Genomic DNA, 27,234 nt, shown 5'->3' on the forward strand with positions numbered 1-27,234 from the left:
CCAGGTCAAGATATGCTTGGGCACAATTTTTCCCTCTAAAAACCCTGGAGAGGCTCCTGCAGTGACTACGAAGGTGTGTTACCCAGATGTGGCTTTACCCTGCTCAGGTACAGGAGAGTGGAGTGTAAAACCCAAGGTGGAACTAAAGAATACTATTGCCCTGCAGAAGATACTCCGGGTTTCCTGGTCAAAAGTTCCTACATGCATGTACTTTGCAATCTAACCAGGGCTTTCTGCTGAGCCCCAGCCCACAGGAAGAGCAGAGCGCGCTGAGGCAGTGTGCACACAGCCTGCGAGAAAAGCACACACAGGAATGTAATTAGCTCGTGAAAATATTTGCCACCAGTACAACATGATGCTTCTCAAACTAGATTATGATAGGAGGCTAAATGCTGGGGTTAAAAAAAAAAAACAAAGAAACAAAGAAAAAACCCAACTACCTTGTTTTAAGTAGATTTAATGCAAAATTAAGATATTAAGATAAAGCCTAAGAGGAATACAGTGCTTTAACAGTTATTATGTTTTATGTATTCTCTGATTCATTCCAGCCCTGAGAAATTAACTCATTCTTGACACAGTTAACAAGAAAGTCATGGTTCTTCTTTTTAATAAACGGGGAGTTAGCAGTTTAAAACTGCCTTTATTTTTTCCAGTCACTGGTGGAAGAAGAGACGTTACTTTTTTTCCTGGTTAACCTTTTTATTTCTTGTTCCTGTCTTCATGTATGTTTTGTGGTTTTGCTGTGTTTTTTTGGTGTTGCTTTGAAAATTTCAGTGTCTCAAGGAAGAAATCCTCGGCCAAATTCTGTCCTCAGTTACTTGTGGGGAAAAAAAGTCAGAGAAAAATATACTGACTTTGCTGATTTAAAGCTGGATGTTAATTGAAGTAACCCGGACAAACCAGCAGAAATTTGTTCTTTTCTCTATGTTCACTTGTAAATTGACCTGTATAACTTGTAAATAACTGGTTATAAGGCTACAAAACTAAAACACAGCTGTTTGTTTTCCATTGCTTTCAATTCAAGGCAGAGGGTCCAGCCCCTTCCAAAGGGACGTGACCAGAGCAGTGTTTGCCTGTCGGTAAAATGGTCAAAACTGTGATATAAAACCTAAAACCACTGCAGCCTTACGCTCTGGCTTTACAAAATTATCCATCCAAACGTTTGGCCGCAGATCCTTAGAGCCAAGAGCAGAGTTTGAGCGCTGCTGCCCTTGCTGTGTCGGTGTGACGCGTTCCAGAGGAGGTTGCGGCGCGGCATTCCCATGGCGAGCGCCGGGCCGCTCCGCGCTGCCGCCTCCCCGCTCTTTGCCCCGCCGGCCGCCTCGCTCAGCGCCGCCGCTCTCTCTTGTCGTCTGCAGACAAGAAAAAGGCAGGCAGATTCCAGCCTTTCAAGAAGCTCTTCGGCAAGAGGAAGAAGAGAGAGCCCGCCTCGGAGTGCGAGGAGCCCAAGCTGAAGCCCAGCCACTCCTTCGGCAACCTCTGCGACGGCGCCTTCTCCGCGGATGAGGAGCCGGGCGGCGGGCTGAGGTGAGTGCCCCGCGCTGCCGCCAGCCCCGCACTCACCGCGGGTTTCCCCTGCTTCTGGTGGAGCTAAAGCTCGGTTCTCCCTCTGCTGAGTGGCAGCGATTCGTACATTGCTGGTTCTGAAGCGTGCGCATCTCTCCTTCCTCGGAATGTGACACCTGCTGCTCTAGAGCTCAAAATCTCGCTGCTCTAAGGGGCACGTGTGCTGCTCTGCAGAGCAGAAATCCCGGGGGAAGCAGAAATGAATTTGAGTCCAGCTCTGTGATTTAACACAGAGCAGAGGTATTAGAAGCACCCCTGTTTTTCAGATTGGGAAAAGAGAAACTTGAACTGGATGTTGTGGATACTTTATTGCATACATTTCCCTGCAAGGTGGTATCTTTGAGTTGGGACAGACACAACCTTTTTCACTGTATCCCAAATAATTTTTGCATTTTAATTGGGGTCAAAGAACAGACAGCTTTTATTTTGAACCAATTTGAATATAGAGTAGGAGAGGGGGGAGAGAGGCACCTGAAAATCCGATCATATTCCAATGACAATGGAGGATGACAGAAGGACAGCATGAGAATTTTCTGAGGGGATGGTGGGAGTAAGAAAGTGTACAGAGTGAACAAGTCAGCAATCTCTAACTACGAACAGGAAAAAAACCCAAACCAAACAAACCCAAACAAACAAAACCCAACCAAAACCCCCTTACCCCAATAGCAGCCAAGCCCCAAGACCAGATGCACAAACTACTAGAGTCAGTAATACCCATTTCACTTTCCAACTGCTCATCTCAGAGAGGTTAGCTGACTCCTGATCAAAGCTTGCTGTTTTGGAAGAAAAGGAAGTGTTTGCACTGGGAAGTGTATCTGGAAGTGTAACAAAAAACTTTGAAAGGGTAAAAAACTATTCCAAATTCCTCTGCTCAAGAATTAAATGTGTATCAGAAGTGTCACCCTGAGCAGTATTTCTAATGGTGTCTATGAAAACATGATTTTTAAAATTATTTATTTGGGGGATTTTTTCATTCTGTGTTTTTATTCCATTCTGTGAAATTCCTTGAGTACCAGGTTTCCTTTTGGTTTCTGTGCTGCGGTTTTGTACACCCCTTTTGCTCGTCCCAGCTTTTTCAGAAAATCAGTATTGAGCAAAGCCACGCTGCAGCTGGAGGTGTGACTGACACTGTTGTGATGCATTAGCTGAGTGCACCATGCCAGGCCACTGGAGGAGGTTTTGGTGCCTTTTCCCTCACAAGCAAACTAAATGGCATCATCTCACTATCAGGCATTTCCCACTTGGCATAGCTGAAGGTGCAGTGCTGCACCCAGAAACAAACAGTGATGTGGGAACTTGTCCTGCTCCTCAGCAGGGACATGGAGGTGTGGCAGACCTTGTTTGAGACTGCTAAATGTTTGCATTTTTCAACCCATTAAATTTTCTAATTAACAAAAGCATTAAAAGTTAGCTTCTGGTGGAAAAATCAGACAGTACAACTTAAATCAGAGAGGATTAGTAAATGTGAAGGGTCCCATGTCTCATCTCAAGTGGACCATTTCTTTCTGTGATTCCTCAGAGGTTTTGGCCTGCTAGGAATACTCAGTCAAAGCTCTGTTTTTCCTGTCAGTTTTCATGGTGCAAATGTGGGTGGGATTTGATGATAATTTTCAGTTTGCAGGTAATTTTTGCCATGTTACTTATTTTACAACAAGCACAAGTGTTCGGTGCAGTGCATTCAATTGCTTTTATAGCTTTGTTTTGCCACTCCGGTCTGTTTTCAATGTCTTCCATCCATTATATTTTTTAGCCCTTTCTGTAATTTCAAACATTTATGAATTGAGTGCAGAGATAGGCTGTCCTACTAAAATAATACACATCATTGTTTATAAGTTATCTAACAGTAAATGCATTGCCATACTTTCCACTATTCATACAGAAACAGACTAGAGCAAATACAAATAACCAGTAGTATTTGTACATAAGCAAAATCCTTAGAAGTTTTGTAAAACCATTCGCTTCAAATTCTTGAAGAATGTACAACAACTGTATATTAAAAAAAGCTTAATAAAAGTTCCAATTTTGCAGGAAAAGCTCAGGGATGTTCCCATTCCTTTAATGAGCTATATTTCTTCCTCAGCCTACACACGAATTTGTTATCTACAGATGTGTCCTGTGGACACTTTTAGCTTTGTTTTGGGGAGAGGAGATGGTTGGTTTGAAAATATACTAAGGGAGGAATCTGCTTCAGGAAGGTAGAGACAAGCAAATGAATGAGTGTAGGCTAAGCAAGACATCTGTATTGCTTCCAAGACCTAAGCTAGTATTTCACCTGGTGCTGTATTGGCTTACAAGCCTGCTCCCAGCTAACACCTGAATCTCTAATGGAGGCTGTGCTGACTGGCTGATGCAGACATGCCCGGAGCAGAGCAATTTAGGTAATCTCCATGTGGTGTAGATTGACTAGCTGAGTTGGAAGCAGCCTGGGAGATCTGCCTGTCCATCCTTTCTTACATCCTGGATTCATCAGATGCAAATAACTTGCTTGGTATCCTCATGTCTGCACACTTCAACCTCTTTATTCATCTGTGTTATTTTGCAATACCCACGTGGGAGGTTTCCTGCTGCAGTTTGTCTTGCTCTTCCTGGAATTCCTTTTCCCATTTCTATATTGCCCTTGTTGAGTTTACAAAGTTAAAACTGGATCCATTAACTTTGTGTCCTAACCATAAGGGCTGGGAGATAGAAGTACTGACTACAAGAAATCTCCACAAGTTTGTGGAGTTTCACTGAAGTCTTCAGAAGCTTCTGTTCTGAGGCTATGATTTGACATGTTAAAAGACTTTATATTTGTCTTTTTTGTCACAGTTGACAAATACTCAACTTCTGAGCAAGCATTGTGAAGACAGACCTGAAAGGTACCTGTACAGTGCCCTACTAAAGTTTGTCATTCTGGCTTGATGTGCAGAGGCAGTGGGGAATTAATTTTCTCTTACTGGGGGTACAGTAGAGTACCTCTCCTTAGGCTGGATGCAGTATTTCAAAGGACCTGGAATTAGACCTGTCAGGTGTTTAGGACTCAAGTGTGACAGCATTAACCTTCCAGGAAAAAGTTTCTGAGCAAACTTCAGTGTCTTGACAGTGACTGCCACAAAAATGGGGCCCCTTTACTTGCAGCATTGGGCAGTTCTGCATGAAGCAATCTAGATCAGCAGTAAAAAGTGATCTGTCTACCCACGTGGAGTTTCAAAGAGCTCCTAAGAAATTTTCTCTCTGTCACATCCATTTTTCATACACTGGGTATCTTTCTTTCCAGTGTATTAACTGCATTTCTGCATTTGGCATTTGCCAGTCCTAATTTCCTTTCTAAGTGCCTCATTTCCAGCGCCTTCTTGACTCCAGTGCAAGTGCTTTGTTGCTGTGGTATTTGGTGTCCACCTTCTCCTGAAGACTTCACCTTACCAGAGCTCTGATTTAAGCAAGTATCTCTTCAAGCAAAAGCAGAGCAAAGCAACACAGGGGCATTGTAAGAAATTTTGTTTTAGACAAAAAACAAGCTTGGATTTTCCTTGCTTGTGTCAGCTGACATGCAAGCAACCTGGATAAAGGTTCTTATTTCTGGGTTATGAGGTGTGTCGAGGATGTTCCAGAACAGAAAAGGTTATGGCTGCACTTTTCCATTTGCATGGCTTTTAAAAATAAATTTTATTACAGGTTTTGGTGAAATTAGAGGTTTTTTCTCTCTTTTTGTAATTTATATTGCAGCCGAGTAGCACAGAAATAGGAGCCACGAGCACCCTATGAATGGCCATTTCTGATGTGGGCTCAGTAGCATGTGGCCAGAGCAGAGGAGTAGGGAAAGCCCTCCTGAAGTGGTTCCTGGTGTCTTGAGAGAACACAAGGCTAACATCACACTCAGTATTTCTGCTGACCTTAGCTTTTCTTGACACCTCAAGTCTTGACTTCCTCCCTTCCATTATGAGCTTGCTGAAGTCTTTGTGCTCCAGAAGCCTTTCTTCTCAGGTATGTGATCTGGGACATTTTACTACTTGCTCCAATTTTATCCCTTGGTAGAAATTTGCAGTAAATGCCTTTAGCTTGCCTTTTGTTTTTCCAGCTGCTACTTGAGTGCTAAGCTGCCTGTAGTTTGTATATGATCCTGAGAGCCTTTCAGTAGAGCATGTTCCTGCAAGTGTTGATATTTTATATCAGGTGCTGCTCTGTTTCTCCTTCTTAACTGGTCTTTTGTCCTCAGCCCTGACTATGACCAGCTTCATTTTCACCTCAGTAATCCCAGAACTGTTTTCACTCTGGTCTTCACTTCTATCACATAGGCTGTCTTGGTGTACTCTCCTGGAAGGTTAGGCTGTCTCACTGCCCACTTGTCCTCTCCCTTGCCTCCCTTTTGGATGTTTTTGTTGCACTCCCCCTCCTAATCATGTACTTCATTTCCTTTTGGGATTCTGCATGGCAACTGTAATTTTCAGCAGCTGGTGAGGTCTAGGGCTGGGCTCTGGATAAAACAGATTTGTCACCTGTAATATAATGTACTGTCTTATTTCCTCTTCCTTGCCTTCCTTATCAGCTAAATGCAGTTTCTACACAACACCTATTCCTGCCAAGGCTCATGTAGACTTTTCAATTCCTTTTCTGTACATTTTGCCATATTTCAGGGCAAATTTTGTGTAAACATATGCTGCTATTTGACAAAATAGTGTCACATGGAGTGGATTGTCAGGTCAAATGTGGAAGCTGGACCGTTTAGAGCCCTGTTCCTTTTACTAGTCTGCACAGTTTTATGCTAACTGCTGAATTATTCACATCCTCAAGGTGCATTAGGATCCACTTGCAGAATTACTGTAAGCCAGGGTCATGCTTTTCTTTGCACGTGCTGACACTTTCTGAGATTAGACAATTAATGAATAATTACATGCAATTAATTTGTTGAGAACTATGTAGTCCCACCCAATTACCTTCTTGTCAGGCAGCAGGAAAGGCAGAGCCACTCCCTCAGGGAAGGCAAGCAGGACACCAAGGGGATCCCAGAGCAGAAGGGGTCCATGGTCATGCTGCAGCTCCATAGCTGAGAAGGACAAGCCAGGAAATTGGTCTGCAAACTGAGGTCTGGATCAAAGGTCTCCATGACCAGGCACAGTTTTGTCTGAGCTGCAGACCAGCACTTCTCCAGCATGGCTCAGGCAGGGACCAAAGCCTCCAGTGTGATCTTAAATAGAACTCCTGGACCTGTGTGTGCAGGTGGAGGCTCCAGGTGAGGCTGATCAGGGACATTAGAGCCTGTTAGTGCACTCAGGGCCTTGATACTTCCCATGGTTAATTTTATGGCCCTAATTATAATAATTTTAGTTATCTTATTAGCATGATGCATCAGCTGCTTAAAGCTGGGCTTGATCTCTACTTCTAAGAAAAAGAAAATTACGGGAAGTTCATAGGTTCCAGGTCCCTTGATGACACCAGACTTGTGTCCCTTGATGACACCAGACAATCTTTGTAGTAAGATAATGCTGTGTGATATCTTTGAAGAGAGCAGGGCTACCCTGAGCCTGGCTGCACAGCTCATTGTTGGCATCAGTGGGACTGGGATGGGTCATAACAGAGGCACTGTGCCATTTTCCCAGGGTTAGTGCCCTGATATTCAATGGTTCCTGAAGGTGATAAGAATATGTATTTAGAATGAATGCAGAAATTATCTCTAAGTTTACTTCATGAACAAGATTCCCTGTTGAAAAAGTCTCTATTTTGTCTGTTCAGACTGTGAGGCCCATGTTTATGGGTTTGTTAATGCAATGAAGTCATGTGCTGTCTGAGCACAGCTCTAACTCAGAGTCATGTTGCAGCATGAACAATATTCCCCATCCAGGCGTGAGTTAGAACCAAAACTCTCTTTCCAGCAGATGAAAAAGAGGACTCTAAAAATATATCTCAGAATTACAATCCATTTTCCTCTATTACAGTATTAATGCATCTCTGGAATGACTAGAAAACGCAATTTATGTTTTTCATCTCTGGCTGCCCTGGAGACATTCATGGGAGATGCAAAATGTTGAATCAGATTTCTTTTTAAAAACAAAACATCAAGTAGAGGCAACCTATCACTGCACTTGTCATTTTCCTCAGGCAATATTCTGGGAAGTGGTTCTCAGTTTCCTTTGAAGAGATTATATGAAGGGTCAATACCTGGCTAAAACCCAAATTCATTCTTGCTTTGCATGCTTTTTAAATTTTTTATTGTTTAAAAATGGCTTTATGTTAAAAAGTTGACTTTGATCTTTAACGACTACAGAATTGGTTTCTAATGGAAATCTACAAGAGTGAAAGTCATGAGACACTGGGTTTTTTGGACTTAGTCTCTATAAACATAAAAGAACAGAACAACTCATTCTTTCCCTTTATTTTCCAGTTTCTATTTCTAACTCTTTAATATCAGAGTGGGAGGAACATTTATGACACACTAAAGAGGCAACTGGTGGAGTCAGATTTCTGTACTCCGGTAATGCACCAGCATGGGATTATATAAGAGCTGAGGTCTCAGTACTCCTTTCTGGAAAAGCTTCTCCTTTTTAAAGGACCACACATTTGTCTTTAAGAGAAGAAATAGCTCTGGAGAAAGATGGGGTCTAAAAGCTCATAGCCACCAGTGTCAATACAATAATGTTGCATTCTGTGCAAAAGTGTCCCTGCACATGCTCTGATGTGGTTAGGGGTGCAGTCCCACAGTGCAGTAAGTGTTGATTGGTGTCTGACTCTTTCCAACAGCTCTCTAGATTTGCAGCTTTTAGATTTGCATTTCTCTGAATTGCTTCATGTGAACAATGACCACTAATAAGGCACAAAAGAGGTGATGAGAGCACATGGAGAGGAGAATAAAGAGAGTGTGATACCTCACCCTGTCCTGACTTGAGGTACCTAGAACTGATGGAAAATCACATCCTAAATAGATCCACAGCAGTGGATGGCTGAGGGAGGGTCCAAAGAGGGTCTCTATTTGTTGCACTTCATGGTAGAGAAGTAGGACTTTTCCTGTAGGCTCAGGGTGGTCGTCCCATTCTACTGGGAGAGATTTGTTTCACATCTCCTAGTTTCTTACCATACAGACACCTCAGCAAGTATGAGTAATGGATAAAGAACAAATGGAAATTAACTTTGCTCTCAGTATTAAAAAATTAGTTTTGAAAATTTGTATATTGCAATCGAAACTGAAACATGATATTTGGGTTGCAACACATCTTCAGAGAGAACTTGTTCAAGGATTTGTTAAAAGTGCTTTGTATTTTGATATAGCACATCCATAATTCATGTAATTTAGTCAGGTTTCTGAAAGTGAGTCAGATGATGATTCAACTATTTTCAGCACAAACAGCCTCTGAAGTGTCATCACTGGAATTATCAACAGAAGTGCTCATAAACTGATGCCCCTGTTTTCCCACGTCTCTTGGAAGTGATATGGAAGTTTGAAACTGTAATACCTTCAGCCATGGCTATGACTGTAGCCCATATCTCTGTCATGCTGTGAATTTGTTGAAATCCACTCCTGGTATTGACATTCCTGATATTCCTTTTAACTGAAGGGAGAACAGTCTGTAAATGTGGATTAAGAGGATGTTATTGTATAAAGACTTCTGAGAAAAACTTCAGAGATGGGTAGCAGCAAAGGAAACTCAATTATTCATACTGTATTATGACTTAAAAGAAATTCAGTCTTTCCAAAAGTAGAACATGAGCAAAGTGAAAAATGCAGTGGAAAAAGGACCTTTGCGATATAATCTGTCAAGTTCACAACTGGGAAAATGTGAAAGGATTGTGGGCTCCAAGGGAGTAAAATAAGAGACCTTCCAGAAAGTACAAGTAGCTTGGAAATCACCTTAACTGCTATTTAAGCTTGTCTGTAAAAGAAACTAGGTTACTATGATGTGTGAATATCTTTTTTCCGATGTTCTTTAGCCTACATAGATATTTAAACAAAATTCTTAAACTATTTTTACCAGTTGTCGGACATGTGGCTAGCAGAATTGCTCATTCACCCACTTCTTAAATATTCAGCCTATTTGCAAAGCATTTCAAAGGGATAGAGCAGAGAGCAGTCTGGCATTAATTCATGGTGAGGTTTCTTGTGACTGTTTCATGTTCTGACAATTTGGAGGATGTTTTATTATCAAGTCAACAAGAAAACAAAAATGGGAACAAAACCTTTCAGACGCTTGTCCTCCCTTTTGTTATGAAACAAAAATGTGTGTGCCTTGCAATGAGGGTGAGGAGAGAGAGAGAGAAGCAGAGCAGTTGGTGTCTGGGAGAATGCTGGAGATGCTGTAAATGCTTAGCATGGTCCTGCCCTGCCACTGGTACCATTGGGGGCACTTGTCAGACAGGGCTGGATTTTCAGTGGTGATGCACTTATGGTTGCAGGTCACAGGAAGCTGCCAAGCTGCTTCATGGGACCTGCTGTCCCCAAAGGAAGCTTTAAATGAAATTTTGGCAAGTTTGCAGGCAGGAGGAGAGACTAGATTGCTAAAAGTGTCCTCAGGTCTGCAGCAGAGTGGGGAAGACTTTCACTCACAGCCATGCTCCAGGCAGTCCACCACAACTGACCTCAGCAGTTGCTCTTTTCTTCCATTTCAGAGATTCAGGTTTTATCAGGCAGTTCCTACAGTCAGAGTATTCCTGCTGTTGGTCAGCTGCAGTTTTGGGGTTTGAACTCTTGGCAAATTCTCTTCAGTTTCAAAGCTGCAGGTTGGCCCCTCCCAGCTTCAATATTAACATTTCATTAGTAAGGTCATGAACAGCTTCCAAACAAGTCACTGAACTCTTTGGTGCCTGAATGGCAACTCTTGCCTACTAATTAGTTGTAACAAACAACACAAATATACATGAGCTGTCTGATTTTAAGTATGAGAAGTCCAACCCACTGGACGGCAAAAGGAGTGAATGGCGTTGTATGCACAGTGAGCAGCTGTGAGACAAAGCCACAAGTATCTGAGCCACAGCCTAGCTGGAAAAATATTTGAGAGAGGATCCTCTCTGGAGAACAATATGTCCTGGACCTGCATTCTCAGCAGATCTCTCAGCTCAGAGGTAAATAGCAAACAACCAGTTCCCGCTGGCCTTGCCTTCTGCACCTGCAGCAGGCTCACAGCTGAGCAGTGCAGATGCAGGAGGGCTTGCCATGGGCTGGTTTGTCAGATTTTGCATGTGTCCTTCCCACCTTGCTGAATGCAATGCTGGAGCTTTCAGTTCAAACAGACCTACACAATTATATGAGAAAAGGCAACTTTCACTCTGTTTCATGTCAAACCATTCATTTCCAGGCCTGCTGGGAATTTGTCTCTGTGTAAGGGACACTTCTCAAATTGTGGTTCTCTGGCTGACTCCTGGCTGGCCCAGCAAGGCAGAGGTATTTCAGTGCCATGCAATCTTCCCACAGCTCTGACTAAGTCACAGTGGTTTGGTATAGAAACCTTTTTAGAAGCAGTTTAAAAATATAATTTTATGGTTTCTAATAAAAGGTTTCTAAAAGAAACATTAAAGGTGCACTACCTTTAACAGCCAGAGGCAATTGAGTTGTGAGTTTTATTAAAAAAACAAATCTAACATAGAATATGGCATCAGTTAAACGTTCCTCTTCTTCCATGGCTAAAAGTGTTGTGGAATATTGACCAGCTCTTTGCCTGATTGTGTGTTGGTTTGTTTCAAATTAAGCATGTTGCTCAAATATTAATCTGGATGAAAAGAAGTTTTTCAGTTAGTCTGTGATTGTGTGGAAGATGAAATTGTTCAGAGAACTGTGCGTGTTCTTCCCCCAGAATTGGATTGATTATTTTGTGAGTACAAAAGTATTTTATACCTAAATGAGAGAGAGGGAGAGGGTTTGAGGGACTTTTTATCCTGTTATTTTCAGGTTACCTCCAAGAAATTCTGTTATAAAAGTCAAGAATAGTCTATCATCTGATCAGTTTCAACAGGGTTATGTAACCATATATGACACTCTCCCTTTGTAAGAAAAGATTATTGTTTTTACTTAAAATACCTCAGGGAAAAATGAGATGAAAGTGTAATAAATACATTCCCAACTTATTTGTTTCCAAAGTATGAATAAAAATATCTTGAACATTTCATGAACAATTAGAACATTTTAAAAGGCAGAAAAGATAATATACTGATCTTCTTAAATATGTGAATGAACCCTAATTTTTCTTGTTCTTTTACTTACATCTTTCTCTGGAAGTATTATCTTCCTTGCTTTTGCTGAAATATTTATTTATAACGTTTTTATCATATGTAGAAGGTTATGTTTGATAGATCTGTATCAAAACTATATTTTTTTTCCCTCCAGATTGTTTTCTGAAACTATAAATGGGTTCTATAATGATGCCAACAGGTTATTGAAAGAAGATATTTAGGACCTTGCAGTTGTTCTGGTTTTTTAAATTATGGCTTTATCATGATTATAGATTATGGGCTTTTCACTTACCATGGAATATTCTAGGTGAGACAAAATATGATTTTCAAACAGATACATTTTCCCCTCAGTGTGCCCCCAAAACTAGTAGCTTTTTTTTTTTATTCTAAGTTTTCTTACAATTAAATTCATTAGGATGTTTTCTAGTAAATTAAACCCCTTTTTATTCCATGCCTTTGCCTGTGGACTTCAATCAGAGCCATAGAACAGGTTCATTTGTGACACACCCTCCTCCTTGCCATCAGTGCTCCATTTGGCAGCAGCACACGGGCATGTCTTGCTCTTTGTGGCTAATCAAGGACACACAGCTTGGTGCAACCAGCTTCTTAGCAGTCTGGAGGTTTGGTGATAACCTTTTATTGTCAGTGTCATCATGCTCATGGCCATGGGAAGCGCTGGGTAATCAGCTCAAGGAGGCAGCTCTATAGAAGGCTTCCTGCACTGTAACACCTCTTTTTGTGTTACTGAGCTCCCTTTGCTTGCTGTTTTCTTTGACCAGGAGTGACAGTGTGTCACTCCCAAGCAGTGGCACTAAGCACGAATGCACTTTCTTAGATATGCAGTCTGGCAAGGTGTGCATCATCACCATCCAGTCTGTACCCTGAAAGTAAGTTAGATTTGAGGCATACAAGGAAAGTGAGTTGGACTTCTCAATACTCCTACTAAAAACACCCAACTCTAGGTCCTTCCAAGGAGGAAGACTGTATGTAAAGGAATTGTGCACCTCCATTAAACTTTTGAAAACAAAAAGTGTTCTGACGCCTCTCCTCTGAGAATGTACAAAGGTTTTATGTAGAAGGCAAGAGGGGCTGGGAATGGGGGGAAGTCATACAGCAAATCCATACAGCAGGACAACTATGATATGGAGAGTCACTCATATATAAATTAATTGCAGTATTTACTTACTTACTTACTTACTTACTTACTAACTTACTTGTTGACTGATTTTTTTTTTTAACAGATCCTCCCATTATTCTATGGGCAGTCGAGCTTTTTCCCATGACAGTATTTTCATACCTGATGGGAGAGCAGAGAGTGAACAGGCCATTCAAGCAATGTCACAGGAGAACGTTTTAGGAAAAGTCAAAATTCTTCAGGTAAGAAATTGCAAGTGGGAAAAATATTTAAAATGTGGTGGAAAATGGTCTCCAGAACATGTTAAATGTGCATAAAGATGGGTTGCTCTTCCTGTAGCTTTGGGGCAGTTTTCCAGCCATGTTAAGTTCTCTGGCCAAAAGCCATTGCAAGTAATTCAAATAATCTGCAGCAGTTCCAGGTTTTGGTCTTGAAAGGTACAGCAGTGATGCTGTAAACATGTCTGCAGAAACATCTGCATGTGTGGGACTCGTCTGAATCGAACTCATGGTTTTGGCATGTCCTGATCTGTCTGCCTAAGTCCTACAAATGTGGTAATGAGAGAAAAAAAGGAAGGCTGTGTTGAGGGCAGGGAATGGCATGCAGAGTGAGACTTCTTTGCAAAGCTAGTTTAATTATATGTTTATATGTGTTCTGTTTTTTTCTCCTTTTTCTCACTGCACTTTCAATGGTTTTCATGGAAGGTGGATTTGTTTATCTCTCGAAATCATAAACAACATATTTGGGCATTTGCTTCTAAAGGGCTTTATATGATCCGCTTTCCCTTCTTTTCCAGGACTCTCCCATTAGTGCTCAAACTAATTTTTTGCTTTACTCCCTGTATATCTGTAAGATTCCCAGCTTTACGCCTTTCTAGAGAAAGCTGTCCTTCAGAAACATGTTGCACTTTATTGTTCAGGGTGCTGACATATCCTCTCAAAATGCTGATGAATTTTTAATGCTGTGCAAGTGCTGTTACCCTGAGGATGACTAGCAAAACACCATTGATTTCTCTTACCTCTGAAGTCCCCCCACGATCCATCTTTCCTGGTGAGCGAGAGATCCTGAAATTGGACAGCCCCGACCTTCAGGATGGAATTGTTCCTGCCTCCTGCCCGGTGCTGTCAGCAGACAGAGCACCTGCACAGTGCTAGCCGTGCTGACTGTGGGTGAGCCCTGAAGTAGAGACCACACTGGGACATCTCCAATTCCTCTGTGCTGGCTTTTCAGCTTAAATTTCCCTGGGTCAGGTAGATTTGGTGCATGCTATTTTCCAGGCTGGAAACCATTATATTTCAAATGACTGCTGACTCCAGGTAAAGACCAACTCTTTCAGGGAGCTGTGCCCTCCCTTTCTGTTGGATTTGTTTTCTTGGCCTCCATATGCTAGCTTTTCTCCAAATAACTTTTCACTTCCAGAGGTGTTTTCTCTCATATCAAAACTCAGCTTAAAATTCTCAATGGAAATTAGTGCCTTTGCTAAACTAAGCCACCTGAGAAAAAGTATAGTTAATGTAGTTGGTAAAACTGTGTTCACTAAGCAAATACTAAATCAAGAAAATTAGGGCAAAATGTCACCCTTGAAAGTCACGAAATAAATAGCCAGTGGTACTCTCTTGCTCATATGAACTTTGCATAAGCCTTTTTTTAGTGTGGTTAATTGCATGTATTTTAAGGGACAATATTGTTTCAGCTGCTTGATGTAAAAAAATGTGCTTGCCTTTTTATTTAAAACTGAATGATGGTAGTTCATTTTTGTCATTTTAGTGTAGCTGGAACCCAGCCTGTAACATACCCGATTCATTTTTCAACTCTGATGGTGGTGGTGAGAGCCACTTATTCATTCAGAAAAGGAATGCATAAGGAATGCAAATGGCATTTTTCAGCATTTGCATGTTCACACAGAACAGGCATACATTCATCTAAATGTCCATGCATTTTTTTGCAAACCCATGGAAAGCCTCCCTGTAATAAGCCCAGGGACCACTTCTTGTATCTTCAAAAGCTGCTGCCCACCATGTAAGTTTTCCCATTTCTCTAGCCATGATTTCTGCAACTGTTCCTTGAGTTTTAGGAAAAATTCATGCCAAAATTCCATTGCACATTTTAAATTGACCTTAGAGCTGAGTCCCAGGTCTGACGAGTTATTTGGACTACCATTCCTGCTTGAAGGTTTTATGCACTACATACCCCATCCTTTTTTTCCTGCTGTTCTATGAGCCAGTGTTTGCTCTGTGATTTTGCAGTCACAGAAAAGTCTGATGCTCAGTCTTCTGGTACACTAAGCTTCTATCTACTTTGAAAACTTTCTGCAAGCTAACTCCAGCTGGGGACATCTGTATTTCTTAGAGCAGTGGATTAAGGGGAGGCAGTTCTCTCTTCTGAAGAGCTCTCTGCTCCTTAGGGCAATTCTGTGGCCAGCCTCCAGCATTACTGTGGCTTTGCCAGGCTTGTATGTCAGGGTGGAAGCACAGCACTTCCAATTTCCATTTACCTGGCAGGTACTCTTCAGTAAAGAATTGCTGCCAGGATTCCATGCCCATTGCTGACTCTAAACTTACTGCATTCTAGATGGAGATCAAAAGCTCTGCAGATTTCAGGATTTTTTTTTTTTTGAAGTAGTACAGAAATTGTTCCTGGAAAACTTAATTTTTTTTTTTAAAAGTCCCCATGCTTACAAACCTAAGAGACAGCATGGTGAAAAGGGTTTTGAAGTCAGAATAGCAATGCAAGCCATTTGATACTGATGGTGCTGGATCTCATTCTGGGGATCACCAAAGTGTTTCTTCCTTCTTGTCTTTGATTTCTGCTAACTTCAGAGTGTTGATGAACCCACAAAAAGTGTTGTGTAATGGTGCAAACTCCATAGTAATCTGGGCAGCTGGCCAGCCCATGCACTGGTTCAACAGCTTATTGTGGGAATTCTCTTTCTAATTATGCATGAAAGGTAAATTAGCTCTTTCTGGAATTGCTCTCATTTGGTTTTATTGATTTTCAGATTGGCAGTATTCATCTTATCATGCTTTCTGTAAATGGATTTGGTCATGTTCAAAGGTTTTACTGCGTGCTAGCACTCAGGCTGAGAAAAGCCTGACCTCTCATAAACCTCCAGCAGCCCTTTCGTATCCTGAAGTTATTTTGTGTTGACTGAAACCATTTGGTGTTGTAAAAGCACTCTTTTCCTTGTTCTTTGGAACTGCTGAGATTTATCATTACCTAATTTTTAGGATCCAGGGTAGAAAGCCAGTCTGAACCTGCTCCCAGCAAGAGGTGGTACACAGGCACTGGTACTCTTAATGTTGAACTCTTTTAGTTTGTGGGGATCTGTTGCTTTACTTGTCTTACAGGGCTGTGAATGAGACACAAGGAAAGTTTAAACTGTAAATCTAGCGGTGTCAGAAAAAAACTCACAACCCAACTCTTGGAGATTCATTTTACATCCTTCCCTTCCAGAGGTTACTGGGTTGGTTTTCTCCTCCCATCAAAGTGTCTTAAAACAATTCCCTGACATTTTGTAGCTGTAACTCTTCTTCTTACCTCTGATATTTGCCAGAAATGGTCAGCAAATGAACATAAGAGAGTTTTTGTTTCACATTTTCATAAAAACTGCAACAAGCAAAATAGAAGCTTCTTTAAAACATTGGTTTTCTAAAGTGCCTACACTATTCTTTCCCACTTACTGTGATGATGCCATGGTGTGGCCCTGCTACTGCCTTTGTTCTCCACTGCTTGCCTTCACTGAAATGATCTTGGGTCATCTGACATCTGTGCAGCTGCAGCAATCAGCTGCAGGAAATATTAAAGACAGACTGTGGCGTATGGCTTATGGCCTTTAGGAACTACTGGGTTGCATCCTTTTTGTTTCATGTGGCCATGTAGTTTAAAATAAACCCTCTCTGCTCTGTAAAGCTATAAAGCACCTATTTATTATACAGATATGAATTATGAGAAAAACATTGTTTGTGTATCCAAACTTCTCAGTCAAATGCGAAAGGAATATTTTTTAAATTCATATTTCCCTGATTTTGTAATGCTGAAAGACCTGTATAATTTTTTCCATGTCAGACCTTATGACTGTACAGTTTTGGATTGCATTTATTTTAGTCATTAGCATATCTTAGCTAATACCAAGCCAGTGCTTCCCTCTCTGTGCATTGCACATCTGTATTGTACCAGCCACTCCCACTGTATCTTCTGTTTCTTATTGCCCAGATCTCAACAAAGCTACAAAACCATTTTTCAAACCTCAAAACTATTACCTTTTACCATGATGGTCTGAATTTTTCAGAATTGGGAGTGAATTTTCACTTCATGATTGCCTAGCTTTGTATTTCTTACAATTAATTGCTTTGTTGCCAATATTTTCTAGTGCCGCTGCAGCCAAACTGTTTTCCTCATATTTAAAAATTCTTTTTGCTTTATAAACTGAATTTATAATTTTTTCTAAATCATTCTAGCATTTCTTGGGTGGACCTTCTTTTTGCTATGATCAGTAATCCCTGAAAATGAGCTTCCTTTCCAAGGAATGAAAATTTTCCTTCCTTGCATCTGCTTTGCTTTAGGAGAGACTGATGTGAGGAATGCCACAGATACTGTATCTTCAAGCCTCTCCACAAAATCTTCTCTTTACACATGAGCATGTGCAAGTGATCCATTGCCACTGCACACCAAAATTTTCATTCATGTCTGGATTTGTTGCAGATACACATCTCTAGAGGTCCATTTACAGTTTGCTCCTTCACTGTTCTTCTATTTTGGACTCTCCCAAAAAGTTTTACAACTGTAATGCCCCTAACCACATGCTGCTCCAGCAATGGAGACTGGAATAATTTCTTCCTTGTATCCAAACCATCTGTGCTAATACTTGTTATTTTCTTAATTTTCTATAGGTTTCCATGTTAATTTTATACCTGGATAATTTTCTAAAGCTATACCAATATAATTTTTCCAGTTTATTTTCTCCTTGATTAAAAAAAAGCTTATGTGGGGTATATAATTTGTCTAGATATGCTACAGATGTTCCAGTTTGGGTTAAGCAGTGGACTCACTTCCATCCTTCACCATGAATTAAGTGAACTCTCTTCTGAGCCTAGAAAAGAAATTATAAGAGAGAATATGATAGAAATGCCTGAAATCATGAGTGGAATCGATAAAATTAAGAGAGAACAATTATTGTCTCTTTCCCAGCATGAGAACACATGAGCAACAGTTGAAACCAGTAACACTTCCAAATCAAAACAAATAATTCTTTAAGCAAAGTTGGACTGTATGAAAATTCCTCAGATGCCACAAATCATTGGAGCATTTACAAGAATGGGCTCAGTATAAGCTCACCCTGTTCTTATGTATTCCCAAGGCATTTGATTTTTGGGTCATTCTGAGAGACTGTACAGGACCAAGTGGAATTTCAACAGCATGCATCTTTTTAGGACAAGTGTTAATTAAGTCATTATTTTCCATTTATATATAATTAGGAAACTTGATTTCAATTAAGTTTCGTTATATTTAGGCATTGCAAACAGATATGAAGACCTCTGAGTTGAAGGAGAAATATGACCAGCATTTCTTGTAAGCCTTGTTTGAATGGAATCAGCTGAAATAGTACACTCTGTTTTAATTATTTTTAACAGAAGAGAGTAAACAGCTCTGCAGATCCAGTTTTGGATTCAGTCCAGGCATGAAGCCCTAAGAATGATGTGGTTTCAGGGGCCTGAATCCAGCAGACATGCAAGAAGGCATGTACACAGAAGAAGAGACAAATGGGAGTGAGAGAGGAGATGTACAGCCTGATCTGGGCTCTTTGCCAATTAATATGGAAAACTTGTTCTGTGGCATTTCCTATGCAAATGCAGAGTGCTTTGAAAGTCTGGGCTTTTTTTTTTATTAGCTGCAGGTGCCAGACAATGCAGAACAATTTTACTTAGGAGCTTTATTCCTTAAGTTATTAATGGGAAGCTGGTGTCTGTTAAGTAGTATCACCTTTTAGCAAATTATTTTGCATTAAATAGAAGTGGGCCTGGGTCATGGTCCAGTTACCAAGAAAGATTTAAAAAAATTGGATGAGTACAAACTTATAATTTTTTTCCTAAATTCCTAGTATTGATTTGCCTGTATTAGATGTGCAGACCTGCCCCTTACCTCACTATCGCACTGACAGCCACCCGGTGGTGTGTGAATAAAAAAACTCACTAACTTATTGAAACCTCATGAATCTTCCAGGAGAAAAAAAAAGTGGATGAGGTAAACTTGGCTTGGTTATTGTCCTAAAGCTCCCCTGTGTGTGGTGTCCCCAGCCCCTGCTTCATGGTATAGGCAGTGTGTGGTAGCTGAGCTGGTTTGGGGTGAGGAGGGTTTGTAGGTGCTGTGGAAATGTTTGTCCCCTGGCTGCAAACTGAGGGACCAGGAATGCCCACTGGAGTTAATAAGGCTGGAAGTGGGAGGTGCTGGCACAGAAAGTTCATCTCTTTACTTCTGCTTCTGGTTGACAGATTTCAGAGCAAGACGGGGGTTTCTGGCTGCTAAATTACAAGCCTTCTTGGACAAACCAAGAGAGAGCAAGGTCCTTTGACTGAGCCCAGTATGCATCTGTGAAGGTTTTCAAAAGGCTATTTAATCACGACTGTGCAGTGGCAGAAGAACAAAATGCAATGCCTGCAACTTCTAAAGACTGGCATTGCAAATAATCCTCCTTAGGCAACAATCATCCACAAACTGTCAGCACAGGGAATTCTTAACTACAGAGGATTTATAGTTATGTGTTCAGAAATACATGTCTAACTGAAACTTTCGAGAAATTTAAAGCAGATGCTCCTTTTCAGGGATTATGGCCTCTTCTAAAAGGTCTTCCAGCTTAAACTGGTGTATCTCCATCTCTGGGTGAGACTATTTGAGGGTTCTCCCAAGTAAAATCTGTGGGGTTTTTATTTTCTTTCATGGATGATGCGTTCTTAGAATTTTTATGATCGACCAGGAAGAAAATGCGTCAGTGTGGAATTTTTCTGAGAGGGTAATTGCATTGCATTACATTATAAGCACATTCTAAAAAAGGCCAAGAAGCAGGTTTAGCATTACTCTCTAAAAGCAATAAGAATAAATTTGCTCAGCAGTTACAATGAGCTATTTGCTCATTTGGTATTTAGTGTCAGCTTTAGAGATCAGAATATATCAAAAGAAACTGGCCAGTGGAGAACTACTAGTGGAGCTTTTTTGTTTTTTAAGATAAATCAAGATAAAAAAGGCCAATAAATAAATAATACAGAGAAGCACCTTCTGTTCGGGAAGGGTGAGGGTTACTAAAGTTTATTCCTCAATCTTCAAACTCATTTATGCCAGTCTGAGCAAACAAACTTTTAAAGCTTTGAAACAATTAAAAAGACCCCAAACCAAAACACAATCACGACTGTGTACAATCAATTAATATTGAGGATAGTATATTTCTTAGAAATATCAGGAAAATAACATTTTAAACTTTTATATACAGAAAAACACACTGTTACTGCAGAGCCCTCGAGCACCCTTGATGGCAATCAAAAAGGCCATTCTTTTTCAAGCATAGACCTTTCTCCACAACAGCTCCACCACCAAACTCCCACCAAGCACTGCACACACACTTCCATCAAGAACTTGTCAGAAGATCAGAAGGGTAACACACCATCCCTTCACCCAAAACACACTGCAAGCAATATGTTAATGTGTGCATGTTGCCACCATGGACAGATGCACAGATCCTTAGTTTACTAGGTGGTTGCTCAGCAATGCTGATAGTTCCAGTTTTCTGCCCAGGAGAATTATTTGTCCAGGAATGTGACTTTAGGAAGAACAAAAGAGCAATCTCAACTTAGAAAACACATTATCAAATTAAGAATTTTTTTCTGAAATAATTTTATTCTGATTCTAATATTTAGAAGGCCTGCAGGAATAGAGCAGAATTAAGGGCCTCACAGATATACAGATAATTTTGCCCCTTCCAGCTCCCATGTACACAACAGAAGCATGTGAAATTTCAAGTCAGAGAGCTGCACTGCTAACATAAACGCCTGCAAGGACTTGGTAAAACCCTTGCCTTTAGATTATGCCAATAATCCAGGTGGGAATAAAAGTTTGCCATTCAGAACTGCCCACTATGCCAAAATGCTTTACGATTCGAATTTCACTACTTTATGCCAAAATTCCAATGGGCATGAATTACTAACTCTGACTCAGTGAGGACACTGAGAAAAGCTATTCTAGTTTAAGAACCTGATTATGAGGAGTTTCTGCATGTAATTTTTGTTTTAATGGTTAGATACTCAGTGAGGAGACTGAGAAAAGCTATTCTAGTTTAATTACCTGACTATGAGGAGTTTCTGCATGTAATTTTTGTTTTAATGGTTAGATACACAAATCTGTTAATGTGTTTGGGATAATATGGATAAATTTGATAAAAAAGTCTACCCCACTGGGAACTATGGCAAGACAGACTTATCTGACCTGAATTCCTTTAGAGGATTCCTTTAACAACTCCTTTAACAACTCCTCATGTGTGTGCTATGATACTGATTCTATGATATAGGAAAAAAAAAATCTTTGTTTTACCTACTATCTATTCCAATCTTCCACAGCTCTCAGCAGCAAACTTCTCTTTGGGTCCTGTGTAAGTACCTGACATTTCCATTGACTAGAAGCTGCACAGTTGAATTACTTGTTCATAGTATCACAAGACAAAGTGGGAGATCCCCTTTGGAGAATTTCCTGTCCTTGAAAAACTGCAAAGCAGGAAAATAGCTCCATGGTCCCTTCCTTCCTGATTGAGAACGATTCCCAGAAATATTTCAGGAAAAGAATATATTCATAAATGTTCCTTGCTCCATTTGCTCTTACTAGAGAATTTCTTCTCTCTTTTGCGAGAAGTTCACATCCAAAGTCTGTATGGTACATGTCTCTGCAGTACCCAGGGCTGCAATTCCTTTAACTCACCCTGCTAGAGGACACTTAGTACATGCTTCTTATTTTATTAATCTTATGCTTGATGCAATCCAAGAGTACTTCCTTGTAAACCTTGACAGAAGATTGCTTCAACATGGAAAATAAACGGTGGGAAAGCTTTTATCTGTCCATCCATCTCTTGCATGTCCCCTGCCTAAACTTCTTTGTTCACCAGCAGTGAGAGGCAGTGCTCGTGAGCTTGAGCAGAGATGAGTTTGTGTATTCTTCCTATGAGATCAAGCATTTAAAATACCTGGGTTTCCCCTGCTTTGAGAATTTGCCTCTCTAAGGCAGGGTTGTGCCAAATTCACCATTTAAAACTCATGTTTAAACATTACAATAAGGATACCTTTTAGAAATACAAATGCATGAGATGCAGGGTTTGGGGGCTAGAAAAGAAAAAGCCTGCCTTTTGGGGTAGTTTAGTTTCTCAGTCTACACTTTTCTCATAAGCTGAAGCTTCACAACAATTAGGCTTCATAATTAGCTTTTATAAACAAAGTTTAACCTAGAACATAGATTAAAAAAAAAAGATGGAGTGTTTAAAAACTCACAGTAAATTTTCAAGAGTTGGCAACATTGTCAAGAACTTGAATTGATCATCCAAAATCAGAAATTATGTAGTAAATTCTTCACTTTAGTCGCCTTGTGGGGAGAAAGAAGAAAGAGTGTCCACCATGTTGCAACAATGTGAGCCTCAGGATGTTTTTTTGGTGTTTTTTGTCCAGAGTCAGAAGTTGCCCAGAATATGTCTGTGCAGCTTTCAGGCAGAGAAGGGGCACTTGCTGGACTTGACTTGTTTTGCTTGTAATATAAATACCTGTTCTGTTTGTTTGTTTTATTTTTCTTGTTTTTTCAGCAACAGTTGGCCAAAAATATAAAATTTGGGCAGCCTCCACAAATGACAGTTTCTGCAAGGACGATGGGGGAAGCAAATGCCAGTACAGAAGATGATGCACTGCTGGGCAGCCCCATGGAGACTGAGACCCAGCAGGACACAGTGATCTCAGACTGCAGCAATAAAGTAAGCACTTCACACTGACGTGCCCGTGGCACTAGAGCAGCGCTAAAGCAGCAAAGCTCACTGAGGTGTAGCAGATGTTTCCAGTGAGGCGTAGCAGATGTTTCCAGCCAGGCGTAGCAGAGCTCAGTGGGCTGTTTTACATGGGAGGGATCTCTCAGCTGGTGCTTCTTGGCCTGGTGGGAAGCATGCTCCTGGCATCCTGAGCCAGGTCACACAGAATTACTGGTTTGAGTGTTTGCTCTGGGCTTCCAGCAGTGCAGACATTACTTCCAGCGTTGCTAGAAGACAGGAATTTTTTCTAATACAGAAAGCATTTTAAAATATGGACTTCCCAGCAAAGATAGTTGTTCACAGCATCAAATACCAAAAAGGAAAATTATTTCAAAATAAGAGGTGTGTGAAGCCTAAGCCTGTAAAATCCTAGGTCTTAGAGTAAGTATGCATATTTCTCAAGCATGGGAGCTAAAGGTTAAGGGGGAGAAGCATTTTGAATGCTTCCTAAAATAAAACTTCCAGTATAATTAAAATAATTCATGGAGTTCAAATTATTCATGGAGATTTTGATGCTGTGGGCATTTAGGTGTCCAGAAGGGTCTTTTTCATATGGTGAGTGAGGAAAGGTGTCTGGAAAGCCTCTAAGGCAAGACGGGTTGAGTGTGTTGTTGTAATGGCAGAAAGGAGTACGGTGACAACCTCCCATGCCAGGAGGCTGGCTTTGTCCCTGGGAACCCCTGGGGAAGGCATCCAGCACCCAGTAATGTGCACATGGCCTTTAGCATCCTTGGGCACCAGGGCATGAGCCTGCACCCATGCTCACCCACACTAGTGCTGGCTGTGTGAGAGGCCCAGGCAGCAAGGGTCCTGTGCCATCCATGCCTGTGTTCAGCCAAACACACTGAAGGGACACTTATGGCTGAGCTGACGAGCCCAAATTCTTCATCAGTCTTTAAAGGACAACATAGCTCCTCTGTGACCGCTCCTGTCATGGTTGTGGCTCAATCTGCCAGGGAGTCAGGCATTTGGGTAGGACCTGCACACTCACACATCTCCCTTGGTGATCTGGAAAGACAGAAATTAAACCAAATTAAAATATATTTTTTTGCCTAACAAGTACTTCTTCTGGTATGATCAGGTAAGGTGAATCAAGAGCATCCCCTGTGTCTCAAAGTGTGTAGTGGGACTGTGGACAGGCTTTGGCAATGCACTGTCCCTACCCTGGTGCTGGGAGAATCTGTGTTTGAGAGAAACACAGATTCTATGCAGACAGCCTTCTTCCTGGGTCCTGCAGGAGACCCTAATGTCACCTGCTGGCTTCCAGCTCAAAGGATACAATAATTCAAGCACTAAAAACCTGCTAGAGTATTTTTGTGCAACACAGAGGGAGAAATTCAGTTCTTACCAGCTACTCTTTAAAATATTACGTTTTGAAAACAAAATTAACAGCCCTTTGCACAGTTCTTTTTCCAAATACTGAAGGAGCATCTATCCCTACTCAAGAGGCCGTTGTAGACACAAACAAACCAATTTTCCATGGAGAATGTCAGCCAGAGCATTCAGTACTTTCCTTTTGTTTCTGCACACTACTAACTACCTGTGTTATCAGAGAATTCTCATGCATGGCAGTTCCCTAGTTTCTGTTCTTGTCTCATCTGCTGGCCTTGTCCCTCCTTGGCATGTGTATCTGCATAGGTCTTGGGGGATGGGGTGGCTTCTGTCAAAAATTGGTGACCAGGACCACATAGATCTGCTCTACTTTGTGCAGGTTTCCTGGGATGCTCTGTGACTTCTGATATTCCCAACTGAGTAATGTGGATTGGTGGCAAGAGTTCTGGGTTTAATTTAACCGGGAGTTGTGAGGCTGAGCTTTCAGCCTTGATATTAACAATCATGTGGTTGGGATCATGGGACCCCAGCACACATTAGGTTGTGATGTAATACTGTGATAGAATGATTAAAACCAGTATCTCTGGGTGTGATGAATGCTGCTTCCAGCCCTGTGCCTTGAAAATTCCTCACCATGATGGCTTGGAGAGGGACAGTAGCTAAAGTGTCCTAGCTCTCCAGGCTTCCATGGCTCTGGGGGACTGTTGGCTCTCTAAAAAGAGTCATCAAGAGCATGGAGTTGAAACTCCTTGCAGCACAGGTAATGCCTGAACAGGCTAGTATCTTTTTTCCTTATATGTAAGTCGGGAGAAAATCAAATCATTAAGACCTGATCAAAATCCTACAAAGCTGTGCTCTGTCTTTTGTTTTGGAAACTGATTGTCTTGTTAAGGAAGCTTGAGTATTTTGCCTTTTGCAGTGCTGTATACACAGTAGTGGTTCAAGGAGCAGTGAAGACAAGCTCAAAGCATTACTTCTCCAAGAATTACTTATCCATCAGTCCTAAAGGGATAGGAAAGAGGGAAAAATCCTATCGTAACATACATGATTTCACAAGTCCTTTGATATTTTCCATTTTAATACTTGTTTGTGGTAATCTTTTCTAGTCCACTGACGCTCCAGATTTCTTGAGAAAAATGAATTTTCTTGGAACAGGACATGAAATGGAAGAAAAGGTAAAAAAACTTTTATACTTGGTTTGCACTGAGTTACATTCCAATTTTAGATATTAGAAGCCTGACAGTTTCTGTTTTCATTGTTTGACTGACCATCCAATATTTTGTGAATGCTGGGCAGTTTTGGAGCTAGCAATAACTAAGACTGGGAAATCTTAAGAGCTGATTGCAGGAAACAGCAGAACCCAGTCTCTGCCAGTCTTGCAGCATTCCTCTATTTGATGTATTAATCACAGAGTCATAATTTTCATAAGTACTTCTAATACTTTGTTATGCCTGCATGTAATTCAATAAGCATATGCAAAATGTTCCCTCAGCTTTTAAGTAATTGGTTCCCTGATTAGCATATGTTTAACCTCCGAAGATTACAGAGCTGTCTTGAAAACAATGTATGTGATTTCTTTCCTTACAGAAGATGTTTTCCCCCTTTTTTTTTTCTCTGTCTTCATTTTCCATTTGTGTTATGCCAAATGCTAGTCTTGGAATGATAGCTTGATGACTTATGGAAGAGACAGATGACAGGCTCATTCTTACATGCCTAGACATAGAGTTCCACTATTTATTCACAAAAAGAGTCTCACTGAATCCCTTTGCTTATATTTGCACTGTCTGAACCCAAGTATTTGAAGGGCACAAAATTAAAGCCCCCTTCAAAGCCAGTGTTGTCTTACTTTAGTATTTTGCTGTTTGGAGCTCTCTTGGACAATTCCACATGACTCTGGAGGGAAGGTTTTCCACAGGCACTGTGCCAGTCAGAGATCCAAGGCTGCAGTCATCTCCCATGCAGAGAGTACAGCTCTGTAGCTGTTCTGTTATGAAGCTTAGATAAGTCAATCTGATTTGCTTCTGCCTAAGTGTATAATCTAAATTATTTAAAGATATAGATCTTTTTTCTCAGTAAGCAAACTTTAAAATGTCCCAGTGTTTGATGTTGCTTAAAACCCTGCCTGTGCCTTTCCCATTCCCAGCAAGTTCAGAGTGGAGTTAAACTGTGAATAAACTTCAATAGAATGGTCTAAGTAATTTTTATGTGTAAACTATAAAAACGTGTAGTACTGAAAATGGGAAAATATTAGAACTGCAACTTTCATGTCCAAAGTTTGTAATTTGTATAAGGGAAAGCCAGGGTTTCTAATTTTTTTTCTGCTAATAATGCCTTTGAATTCAAACCTGCAAAGATGTGTGTATGTGTGTGCGTGTGTGTGTGTGTGTGTGTATGTTATTTATTTATTTATTTATTTATTTAATGAACAAATAGCTTAATAATGGTTTCTTGTGCTTGTCATACCATCAGGTCACTCCAATGAAGTCAGCTCGGCCAAAAAGGCAGTATTCCTGTTCTGGCACAATCGAAACAATCAATTTGGATTCAGTTCCACAGGCTCTTGCTCGTCTAGACAACAGTGCAGCTAAGCACAAACTGTCAGTGAAGCCAAAAAAGCAGAGGATGTCAAGACAGCACAAGAGATTGACAAAGGTATTAAATGACTGGCCAAACAGTGAGTGGAGGGAGATTACTTTTGAAACTGGGTACAAAATAACCATAAATGAGTGTACCAGGATCTATAGGCAGAGGATCTGATTTACACTGTTATTTACCTGAAACCTTAGCTGGAGAGAAGATGCAAAGAAGTTTTCAAATTGCCAGTTGACACAACTACTACTTAATCCTGAAGTTCTTCCGCTAGGATTTTACATTAAGAAAGTTTTCTGTTTCTAGTTTTTCTAGCAAAAACTTTAAGTCATAAAGGTCTGAAGATATGTGCTGCTGTTAATGCTGCTCTGATATAGGCAATCAGATGATGTAAAATTTGTTTGGGAAAAAATCATATTCTCTAAACTGGGCATGGATTCTG

The 27,234-nt window shown here is 40.7% G+C and overlaps 1 protein-coding gene across 1 annotated transcript in view; it reads left to right on the forward strand.

The window, feature by feature from the left end:
- CRACD (capping protein inhibiting regulator of actin dynamics) overlaps positions 1-27,234 on the forward strand; it is a gene marked incomplete at both ends in the record, with an annotated part of 60,206 nt that overhangs the window by 23,241 nt on the left and 9,731 nt on the right. The window contains 5 exons of the mRNA XM_084205227.1: positions 1,359-1,527; positions 12,939-13,074; positions 22,656-22,820; positions 25,310-25,378; positions 26,673-26,855. Of these exons, the coding sequence (XP_084061353.1) occupies positions 1,359-1,527; positions 12,939-13,074; positions 22,656-22,820; positions 25,310-25,378; positions 26,673-26,855 (722 nt within the window). The remainder of the gene's footprint in view (positions 1-1,358; positions 1,528-12,938; positions 13,075-22,655; positions 22,821-25,309; positions 25,379-26,672; positions 26,856-27,234) is intronic.

The sequence above is a fragment of the Fringilla coelebs genome (assembly GCF_963513975.1).
Source record: "Fringilla coelebs genome assembly, chromosome: 4".
Classification (NCBI taxonomy): domain Eukaryota; kingdom Metazoa; phylum Chordata; class Aves; order Passeriformes; family Fringillidae; genus Fringilla; species Fringilla coelebs.